Source organism: Talpa europaea (genome assembly GCF_964194135.1).
Source record: "Talpa europaea genome assembly, chromosome: 10".
Lineage (NCBI taxonomy): Eukaryota > Metazoa > Chordata > Mammalia > Eulipotyphla > Talpidae > Talpa > Talpa europaea.
Genome location: NC_140077.1, coordinates 58,985,638 through 58,998,046, shown reverse-complemented (window position 1 = coordinate 58,998,046; position 12,409 = coordinate 58,985,638). Strand labels below are relative to the sequence as shown.

At 34.8% G+C, this 12,409-nt stretch overlaps 1 protein-coding gene across 2 annotated transcripts in view; it reads left to right on the top strand.

The window, feature by feature from the left end:
* Window positions 1-12,409, top strand: part of PRKG1 (protein kinase cGMP-dependent 1) — a gene marked incomplete at both ends in the record, with an annotated part of 1,336,641 nt that overhangs the window by 164,919 nt on the left and 1,159,313 nt on the right. For both annotated transcript variants that reach the window (XM_084246048.1, XM_084246047.1), the window contains one exon: window positions 5,697-5,863. In XM_084246048.1, the coding sequence (XP_084102174.1) occupies window positions 5,697-5,863 (167 nt within the window). The remainder of the gene's footprint in view (window positions 1-5,696; window positions 5,864-12,409) is intronic.

Sequence of the window (12,409 nt, the reverse complement as noted above, 5' to 3'; positions counted from 1 at the left end):
TTGCAAAATGAAGAGATCAGATATTAATTTTCTCATTTCTAAGCTGTTGTAGGCATATTACTATTGTTTGGTAGGTGAAAAGAGATTAACTAATCTAAAGAGAATCTGTGAATGGAAACTGAACAACTTTCAGCCATCTGGAGAAAGCTTAAACTTGGACAGGAGACCTCATTTTCTCTTAATATGTAAGAGTTATTTTAGAGTCAGTGGTTTGAAATTAAAATAAATGTAAGATTTATAATACTATGGTTCCCAAGAGTTTCAATTATAAGAATTTCTCATTAACATGATAAGTTTTGCTTTTAGTCATCATTAATCAGTAACATACATGAGAGACAACCTCCATGAACTCAGTAATATTTAAAATAATTTACATTACTTATTCTTTATGCATGATAGATAACCTATAAGTCATACCTCTCTTTATAGTCCTTCACTGGATTTCTACAACTTTAGTATAAAATAACTCTTTTCTCAGCCTTCAAGACCTGCTACTTGCCTACCTTTGCTCATATAGGTCTCCTTTCTGATCATGAAACAGATTAAAATCGTTCCAGCCATTGGACGTTTATGTTTGTTTTTTCTTTTATCTAGGATGATCTTGGTATTGTTGAGTCCTGCTGTAATTCAGGACTCAGTTTAGAGAAATCTTTCTTACCACCCAGTCTGAAACAGCTTTCCCCACTCCTTGTAACAGCCCTAGCATTGCATAGATATTGCTACCCTACCTTATCATATGCACAATGCAGAATATCTTTTTATTAGTTTTGAGAAAACTGTATTAATAAAGAATAATGAATAAATAATAAATGGTATAGGCTCCCTTACTAGAGAAGTAGTACTCCCTAGTACCCTAGAATTTCCCATTTTTGCCAAATATTATATAGAAATTTGATATTTTCTATCAAATATCCTTTGCATCTCTTTAGGAACTTTCCTTGAAATAAGTCAATGGGGAAGTGGCCTTTTTAATTCATTTTCATAAAATGGGAAGTTTGGAAGACCTATTGCTAATTTCTATTGTTAAATTCTCTGGGTTCTCCCAAAATAGGGAGGAGGCACACTGGACCATGGTGTAAGGCTATGGGTGCCTTGGCAGTGAGTGTGGTGTGGTAACATATACCTGACGGGTGTGATCCTGTAGCTCTAAATCATAGTGTTGTAACGGTTGTTACCTCGAAAAAAATTAAAAAAAAATATTTAGGGATATTATGCCATTTAATGAAATTTTTAAGGAAGGAGAGGCTTATCATATAGATTTCAGCATTTCTAAATTATATAACACTAAATTCTTAGTGTTAGAAAAATCTATATCCAGTGGTATACTGGAGCCAACTCGTACTGGCTCATATTAGAATTGCTTGTTAAATTTTCAGGAATTTTGCAAACAGGTTGACTTTGCATTAGTAGCTTGAAATCGGCTATGGTGAAAGTATTTATACCATGGAAATTGGCAAATGCTACAAACCAGCACTTGTTTTTTTTAATCCTGGAGAGTCAGTTTACCAGCACAGCAGTATATATAGCCAGTGTTTCAGAAGCTGACAATTTTGTGATGACAAATCAATAGAAGTCATTTGAAATAGCCAGGTTATTTTATACCTGTCTGAATTTTTAAAACCACAAATTTAGGGTGTTGGGTGAAAAAATTGTTTCTTATAAAAGTGATTACTTGTGTACAGAAGCAGACAGGAAAAATAAAATTCTGGATCTTTGTGTTTGGTTCTTATACCTCCCAGCTCAAGCTTCTGAACTCTGGCAAAATGTTGTTGAAATATATACTTTTTTAAGAGCAGATAATCACCTTCTGGAAATTGATACAGCAGCTTTCCCCAGCTCACATACTGATACACAGCTCAACTAATCATATAAATAGTGTCATAGCTTAGTTATAGTGAGTGCCTGAGACTATTTCTTCAGGGGAAGATAGAGATTCGAAGAAAAGTTACTTGAAACCTCTGGTTGATTATAATATTGGAGCAAGTAGAGACTGATGAGAATTTACCTAAGGTTTTAGACCCTCAATGGAAAAGGATTTAAAAGAAAGTTCTGTGAAAAAGCATGGCTTTAAGTATTACACATTGACAAGAACATCTTTGTGTTGTGCTACACAGAAACACAAGATTTTTATCTTGCTGTGAGGGTAGAGACTTATTTGTGATATTTCAAAGACAGACATGGTTTTGGACAATACCTGTATGAAGGGATGCATGGTAAGACATTGGTCTTATGTTTATTGTTTGTTTTAAAGTGGCGCAACAGCATGCACAGTGTCTCCAGTTTGTTTCTTTGGAAACTTGAGATTTAAAGTTCTTCATTTGAAATAAAACTGCAGGAGAGCTTCCTGAAATCTCTCTCATCCCTAGTTTGAGATAAGCACTTGGAAAATTCAAAGGGATTTTATTAGATTTCATTGTATTGTCTTCTCTGATGTTTTCACAAAACAGGTTATTTGTACTGTTTATGAGAGGAGAGAAATTAACTCTTTTTTTCCAGTCATCTTTGTACTAAACTAATTATTTTCTTGGATGAGGGCTTTATTTTTAATCTTACAGCATTTCTAGGATTTAGATTTCTAATGGAGTACTATTAATGGTTCCCAAAGGATAAGAGACCATCTGTAACTAAACAAGTTAGGATACTGGGGTTGATAGCAGTCTTTTAGAAAATGGGAACCCATTGTATGATCTCACTCTTTGATCCAGAGAAAATAAAGGGATTTTTAGTAAGAATAAAATACTATATTTGATTAAATTAATTTCCTGAAGATTAAAGTACTGGTATCTGACTGAAATAATCTTAGCTCAATAGATGGCAGAAGGCACTATGTGGGTGCTAATGGTACTGAGTTCAGAAAGGTAAACATAATTTAAGAAGGTGATATCTTGAAAATCATGGCTGGGACAAGGTTTTTTTTTTTTTTTTTTTTTAAAGATTTATTTATTTATTTATACAAGCACTGGGTACAGTCAGAAGCACAGGACGGTGAGAGAATTCACCAGAGCCAGAGCAGGGAGCAGAACAAGCAGAAGGACCTAAGTACACTGCTGAGGGGAGCAGCGGGCGGCAGGAGAGGTCTGTTGCACCGTGTGGGACCCTCGCCTGGCAGCCGGGGATTGAACCAGAACTGCAGAAGAACGGTGTTTAATCACTAGTAATCCATCTTCTTGGAGTGAAATTCCTTCGTTAGGTGAAATGCATCCATTTGGTCAAAATTCTATTAGTATTTAAACATAATCTATATAAAAGAAAATCTAAAAAAGTACTATTGAATATATCAATAATAATTAACTAGTATTAAATAGCTACTCATTATTCATATGAAGAATAGATATTGTTTCTATTTTTCCTCATTGTATAGGCAATTTTCTTGAAGTACCTGTTAAATTAAAGATTTTGCAATATAAAGTTTTAATGTCTACCCTAGAGAATTTTGTAAGTAGAGAAAAATAGAATGATAAAAAGTATAATACTGTTAGTGCTCAAAGTCAACATAAGTCAACATTGTGTAAATTTCCCTCCAATAGTATTTCATGCCTTCTATCCCTCCCCACTCTCATACTGCAAATTCCATTAATGCCACCTATCACCCGCCATTTACATAAGTAACAATGTATTTTCATCAGTCTTTACTTGTAAATATTAGGTTGGTAATTTTTTGAATACTGTTTGACAGGTGATAAAATGTAAATTCACACATGTAAGATAGACTGCTCAAGATTTAACATGTGACAGGACTAGGATAGCGTCCCAGATGTATCTAACTTCAAAATCTGTTTTCCTTACATTTATCATACACATACTTTTTTATTCTAAAAACAGTTCTGTTTTTGCTTTAGTCACTTAAAAATGGTACAAGAATTTTCCCCCTGCCATCAACATGCTTCATAATGTGAACAATGAGAGTCCATTTTAAGACTTTTTTGCACTGATGAATTGTCAGTAGTTTTCACTTTTATGTATGCCTTTGGCTAGTTCTGTTAGACTGAGGCTTAGATGAAAAGTCATCCAAAATGGAGAGAGCTAATGTTTTTGTCACTCACTATACACTACTGCAAGTTATTTTCCTGTAAGCCACTTGCTAAACAAATGTAGACAAACACCAGCTTGTATACAGTCCAATGCTTTTTAACTTGAGACTTTTAATATAAAATTCCAAATGTGTTGCTTCCTCTCTATAACAATAAGGTATTTGCTGTCATCCAATTTCTAACTTCTCTAACAGTACTGATTCTGCTTCTCCTGACAAAATATTTCTTCACTTTGATTTTTGTATGCTTAGGGATTCATTTGGGATTTCTTATCCCTGTGAAACAAATTATCACCATCTTTTAAGTTCTGCAGAAATGTTGTGTTCACCACAATATCCAAACTATAGCATGTGCCAGTATCTTTTCACTATCTGTTTAATACCATGTGTGAATCATAATTATGTTTAAAACATCTTGTTTAATAGAGTTTTATCTTCTTTGATACCTCAATGTAAGTTTTATGTTTTTAAAGATTTATTTATTTATGCATACAAGAACTGGAGTATAGGCCAGAAGTGTGGGGTGGGGGGTGAGAGGATTCATCAGAGACAGAGTGGGGAACAGAACAGGTGGAATGACTGAAATACACTGCTGAGGGGAGCAGCGGGCGAGTCAGGAGAGGTCGGCTGCATGATGTGGGCTGCTCCCTGGCTGGGAATCGAACTCATGCTGCAGTGGCTGTGGATAGCTTCATAGGTTGAGTCTATTTAAGCCCCTCAATTTAAGCTTTAAAGAACATTTAAGAAATAATTTTTTTGAAGTTTTTTTATTTAAGAAATAAATGTTCTTTAAAGACACATGAAGTTTGGATAAAAACTGCCACATTTCTATCAGTTGTTTCAAACAGCTAATTAGAAATTAAATTCTTAAAAACTTTTTTATGCAAAATATTTCTTGAGCACCCATATATATAACCCTCATTATAGTACTTCTGGGCATTCAGTAGAGAAAAAAATTAAATTGATCCCTGCCCTAATGGAATGTAAAGTCTAGAGGATGTGGCACATACACATACATATACACACAAAATAAATACACAAATTGTGTTTTACTGTAATTGTGTATAATATAATACATCCTGATGTTCTTTTATAATATGTAAGCATGATATTAAGAGTGTTTATTCTATTAACGTTTTAGCTATTGGGATTCCCTGATGGTGCAAGGGGTTAAGTCTCAGCACTATGAAGCTATTAGCAGCCACTGTAGTACAAGTTTGATCCCCAGATGGCCAGGGAGCTAACCCACATGGCACAGCAGACCTCTCCTGTCTTGCCCGCTGCTCCCCATTCTGTCTCTGGTGAATCCTTTCACTTCCCCCACTCCACCACACCTCTAGCCTACACCCAGCTCTCGTATGCATAAGTAAAATAAATCTTAAAAAAAGTTTCAGTTATTAAAAGACATACATGATACTACTAGAAATCTGTGACTTTGCTTGTTTCTTGGTTACCTATTCATCAAACGATACTTAAAGGAAATTTTCTCATTGCCTTTATTGCTACCATGGAATTACTTTGTTCTCAGGTCTTTCAAAAAATTACTGGATTCCTAACAAGAAAATGCATTTGCAGTATGCCAGAACAGTACATGGCACTGCTAAACCTTGCAGACTATGAACATGCTTGGCAGATGTGCCAGTAAAATTTCCCTCTATTTCTGCAGGTCAAAGGATCTCATAAAGGAAGCCATCCTTGACAATGACTTTATGAAAAACTTGGAACTATCACAGATCCAGGAGATTGTGGATTGTATGTATCCAGTGGAGTACGGCAAAGACAGCTGCATCATCAAAGAAGGAGATGTGGGGTCACTGGTGTATGTCATGGAAGGTAGGATTTGTAACCCTAATCCACTCCCATTCAAATATTCCCTTTTGCTTCTTATCAGTCTCACACAGAAGGCAATGTGTAATGTGTGGCAATTCCATTTTTTCTTTTTTAGTTGAAAAACTGTATCAAAAGAAGTGGAACACTGCTTAGATATGGTGGTTGACTAATTGTTTGAAGTACCAGTGTTTAGAACATTACTATGAGAATCCTGTATATATGTTCCAACTAGGGAAAAGGTAATAATGTAAAAGAGGGAATGCTATTTATTAGCCTAAGAAACCAACAGATCATTGAAGAAGTCCATAAAGCTTCAATAGAAGGTAAAGACTATAGAATAAATTTTTGGTTAGGTAACCAAAGTATCTTCACCTCTACCTTTAACTTTCAATATGACTAGATTTTCTGCTATGATGCCTCTATAAATGGAAAATGTTGTCAGTATTCTATATATTTATGATGAAGGTGGGTTGTAAGGGTTGGATGCATATTAGTTACCAAACTGATGTTGATTCATAAATCTTGTACAAACTAAAATAGATATATTTTGAAAATATGACTGAGACATGCACTATACATATGTTTTATGCTAGGTAAGTTTTCATAGCATGTATTTCTAACTTGGAATTTATAACGACATCATTTCTCTTTGTGGGAAGAAAGAAGCCTGAAATAATGAATGAATCAGCTGAAAAAGAAAATGAGTTCAGCAATGTCTGTAATATAAGAGAGTTGGCATCCAAAACTCACAGTTGCTTTATTGGGTGGCGATTACTGATCTACACCCAAAGCATTCATGGCATTGTCCTATAACTGTCAAGTCATTAAGAGAAAGGATGCATTTGGACAAGTCACTATCTAAGTTTCATCCAGTTTATAAAAAATACCATTTTTTCTGGCAATAGTCATCAACTGGAGATGATTCTTTCCCCCACAGAATTAAGCATTGTTCAGAGTCATTTTCTATTGTCACAGTTGGGTTAAGCAGGGGTGGGGGAGGTTACTGGCCTCTAGTGTGCAAAACCAGTAGTGTGCTCGTCAGGCCAGTTGCCAATAACAAAACATTATCTGATTCAAAATGTCCTTAAGCTGATGTTGAAAAATCCTGTTTTCTAACTTCTTTACAGGATTGCTATGAAGTTAATGTGAAACAAAGTATGTGAATGTTTAATGTAAAGTGTTATAACTATGATTATTATTATTTCTGTTAAATACTTGGTAGTATATACAAAATGTTATGTGTGCATTTGCCAGTGTTTAAATTTTCTTTGTCGTCTTCTCGGCATATATTAACCACTTGATTTTTAAGTAGTATATTCTGTCTTTTTTATAGTTTTCAGCTTTTTTTGTCAGTGATATCAAGGTCTTTTCCAGGTGAAGGGAAATAACTAGGCGTTCTTCTAATAAGAAGAAAATACAATAAAAAGAACACAAACAATATATATTTGACAGAGAATTGTAGGGAAAAGAGATGAAATTATAGTCCTAGGGTCCATCTGAGTAGTGATTAAGAAGGATGAGAAAACTGGAAGAGAGAGAGTCCAGTGTAGAAGGTAAATGTAGAAGCAGAATGTTAACCACTATTGATAACCAACTTTATTTATTTATTTATTTTAAAGATTTATTTATTTATTTATACAAGCACTGGGTACAGTCAGAAGGGCAGGAGGGTGAGAAAATTCACCAGAGCTAAAGCAGGAAACAGTACAGGCAGACTGACAATACACTGGTGTGGGGAGCAGCGGGCAGCAGGAGAGGTCTGCGCGCCATGTGGGACCCTCGCCCGGCGGCCCGGGATTGAACCGGCACTGCAGAGGCTTGCGGGCAGCTTTGCAGCCCAGCACTCAACTGCTGTGCCACCGGGGAGGCCCTGATAACCAACTTTAAAGCATTCTGAGATTTATAATGGGTCAGTGGCCTCACCCTCACATTATTTGATTTTTCAGATATTTTGTTGTCCTACATGTGTTTAAGAATGTACCTATTGCATACACTTTTACTTCAGCTATTTTCAAATGCTAGTTACTGATATTCCATTCAGAAAACTAAGAATCTGAAAATCAGTAGATTCAATTTTTCGTTATTTTGGCTACCTCCTACAAAAATAGATTTCAAAAAAGCAAATTTTTTCTATAAGAAAATTCCCAATATGTTGTGTGTGCTTTTTCTATATATTTTCCATATATAAAATGTACTTAAATCACAAAACAAAGGTAAAGGCTAATATTTATTATCCCCTTTTTCACATGAGCAGATTGAGAACTAATGAGTAATTTGCCCAGTCTCACAGTAGATTATATAGAATCAAGATAGGAACCAAACAATTAGGATTTAAAGCCCCAGGCTCTTAAGTATGGGGTTATATATTATGTATTTTTCAGTGAATCAGAATCAAAAGGGGTGTGTATGTGTGTGTGTTGAGAAATTTAAGAATTGGTTCATACATTCTGGAGACTAGCAAGATCAAAGTCTATAGGGAAAGACCAGCAGTTCCAGGAAAGAATTGGTGCTACAGTTCAAGTCCATAGTTAGATTTCTCTCTTCCCAGGGAAGTTCTTTTCCATTAAGGCTTTCAGCTGACTGGATGAACCTACTGACAATATGAAGGTATCTGCTTTACTCTGAAAATACTGATTTAAATATTAATCTCATCTGAAAATAATAACTTCATAAGAATAACTAACATAATATTTGATCAAATATCTGAATAACATGACCTACAAAGTTGACACATAATTTTTTTTAAGATTTATTTATTATTTATACAAGCACTGGGCTGCAGTCCAGAGGTGCGGGAGGGTGAGAGGATTCACCAGAGACAGAGCAGGGAGTACAACAGGCAGAAGGACCAAAATACACTGCTGAGGGAAGCAGCGGGCAAGACAGGAGAGGTCTGCCACGCCGTGTGGGTATCTCCCTGGCCAGCCTGGAATCGAACCGTGCTGCAGAGGCTGCGGACAGTTTCATAGTGCAACCTGCTGCGCCACCAGGCAGGCCTGACATGTAAAATTAAACATCTGAAGTACACTCTTTGTCAACTTGGCACTTGTGCACTTCATCTTAACTGCACTTAATAAGGACAATGACAAGTCACACTTGGCACCTAACATTACATGACAATCTCGTGTATGGTTGATAATACACTAACCGAAGGAATGCAAAGTTTTGCATTCACTCTTCTCTTTGATTTCCCATAACTAAATACTATGATGTAGAGTTAACAATATTAAGATTCTGTACCTCATAAGTACCTCTTATGTTAAATGATAAGGGAATATGAGAGGGAAGGAAGATTATGGAAAATTTTTTAAGTACACACATATCCCTATACACAAACATATTTATAACAAAAAGAAAAAATAGTAATGGCAGGTTCTGCAGGTAAAAAAAAATACACTGATTTACCCCCATTACTTCAAGCTATTTTTTTTAAAGATTTATTTATTTATGCATACAAGAGCTTGGGCACAGGCCAGAGATGCGGTGGGTGAGAGGATTCACCAGAGACGGAGTGGGGAACAGAACAGGCAGACTGAGTGAAATACACTGCTGAGGGGAGCAGCAAGCAAGATAGGAGAGGTCTGCCTCGCCATGTGGGTTGCTCCCTGGCTGGCCGGGGACCGAACTCATGCTGCAGAGGCTACGGATTGCTCCATAGTGTGGGGCTTAACCCCTTGGGCCACCAGGGAGGCCCCTCAAGCTGATTTTAATAAATTTTATTTGTCTTCTTTTTACTGCTAGATTGACTTACTAGCAAATTGTTTAATTATCTTTTAATAACAGGGTTCTAAATAGTATATTAATATTCAGAATCAAATTTGCAATGATGTTGTTGACTCCCTGAATTAAATTCACTAAAATGACCTTAATTTATAAACTGATGTCAATTTGTCCCCAACCTGTAATTCTAACCAGTTCAATGAAATGCTGACTGATCTCATTCTAATACCCTTATGTCAAAATAATTTAAAATAAAAAAAAAAACACATGTCATTTAAATTTGTATAAGTTTTAACTGAGGAAATGAGTTATTGTTTAATTAGTTTGTTATCAGTACATACCACCTCAAAACTTAGATAGCTGTGTTCTTGATATGCATGGATTCTTTTTTCATCTGAGAGCATTAATATTTATAAAGAGTATATTGTGGAAACAATGGATGGACGTGGTATAGGGATCTTTCACAACTTGCTTATTTTCAAGACACTCAGGAAAACACCCAGATTGTTTATGTGGAAAATGATTCCAGTTTTTCCTCTCTCTTCAATTAAATGAAGTTTTCTTTGTAGAGTGGTTGTTTAACATGTGCATTAAGTGATTTTTGTTTTAGCCTGGGCAGTGTCCCAAGCATTATTGCATACCTAAATGCCAAAATTTCTCATCATTTTAACAAAAGAGAATAATCATATGCTAAGTTTTCACTAGTTAAGATGACTGTGGAAAAATAATCTGGGGGTAGTATAATTATATTATCCTGTATTTTCAAGCTAAATGAGTTGTGTGACTTTCAGATGCTTATAATCACTGGCTTGTTGAAGTTTCAGTTTCAAGTTTTGATTAAAATTGTTTGGCATTATTCTTAAGGCAGCAGTGTAAAAAGATTAGACAGTAAGCCTCTGTTTTGAAATACATACATTACTCTTACATAATACTCATATATGGGTTATTTTCTTAAACAAATAGATATTGGCCTTAATTATGTTGTAAAATTTTTAGATGCCTGTAAACTCTTACACTCCCCCTTTGTTTATCATGAAGATTAACTTCAGTTTGCTATCATCCAAAATAAAAAATTCTGATTCAGTGACTTAGAATTAATGATGTGAATAAAACATTTTCTTTAAGAATCTAATCTGATGTTTTCATATGTTAAATGTCCAATCTGTGTTCATTAAAGTGGTTAATTTGCTTAGACATTGGTTTTACGTATTTTCTGTGATCTTTCCTTGTGGAAGCAGATAGTTTATATTTTATTTTTTAAAAATGACAAATGTCTGCTTAGTGTTCCTTGACAGTTTAATTTGGAATTTTTAATGAAACCACCAATTTTTTTTCTTGCAGTGTTTGTTAGTGACAGTAGCTATTATTGAGTACTTATATATGTCAGGTACTGTTTAATCATTTCGTGGGTATTATATTTTAATCTTCATGATGACCTTAAGAAGTTAGCATTTTATTATCTACAAGTTATTAAATCTCAACCATCAGGCTCTACAGTTCCTACTCCTAACAAGGAGGCAACGTCAGCTTTCAATGTTTCCATTGTACATACTGCAGTTGCACAGTTGAGTGGATTACAGATTGAGGAGCCCATAAAGGATGCACAGCATTAAAAAATAGGATTTTAAAAAAGTGCTTTATTTGCTAAAAAATATAAAATTACAATGACAATATTTCAAAAAGAAAATGATCCAGGATATTTCTTATAAATACATCTTAGGCCACTGCGTGTTTTGAACTTCAAATTGCTTACTGACCTGTATAGATCTTTCAGCACCCATTCCTCTCTTCTTTTGAGTTCCTTTTATATTATTGAAAGCATGGCTATGATTTGGTTTAATTTAGGTTTGCCTAAATTAAATTAAATTTGGTTTAATTTAGGTTTGCCACTCTGTGCTTATTGTTTAGGACCAGACTTTCCCATGTGCCTTTAAAGCCCTATATTTTCCTGTCTACATTCAATAGTATTAGTTTTATTTCATGTTTTTTTTTTTCTTTCAACTCATGATATAAATGATTCTTGTAATAGATTTTTGTGCACTGATTCTCAGTGACCTGTGATTATTCACATCAACTCTCAAAGAACAAACCAAGTTTCTGTTAGTTTTGCAAAAGATTTTCTTTTTGCCATCTGAAGACTCGTCAGCTACTTGCTTTTCCAGTGATGTGTCAATAGTTATGATGGAACATTTTGGTTGATAACAGGTCTGCATCTTATGTTGATGCCCAGTATGTTTATAATTCATGTGACTTGAATCTAGACAGACACCATTGATAATAAACTCATACAACTTTGTTCTGCAAGTTCTAGTCCTACTGACCTCTGAAGTGTTTTTATGGTCCATATAATTAAATGACATACTAAAGGCTAACATTCAAAGAGGGATTTTATATAAAATTGAACATTAGTGTTGAGACTCACATTGTCACTTGGCATTCAAAACATGGCCTAAGAGGATGAGGGAATTGAATGTATTTTCATGTGAATTAACACTGAGTAAATTTTAGCAAGAGAAACAGATCTTTTTATTTTCAAAATCGGGTGTTGCCTTTGGCCTCAGAGCTTTTCATGTTAATCCAAAAGCTATCTTTAGAAGAGTTAAAACACAAATGCACTTATCTTTTTCAGTTCCTTTACAGGACCAAACTTATCACGTTGTGAAAGAACAAGTTTAGGCACTGTTTATATATAAAAAACTAACAATCTGTTTCCAAAAAGATATAAAGAAATATTAACATTAAAATATATTTCACTTATGGAGTCAATGGCAACCTGAGAACTGAAGTATTTAGATAGCACATGGGGTGTCATCTTTATTATGGATTGGC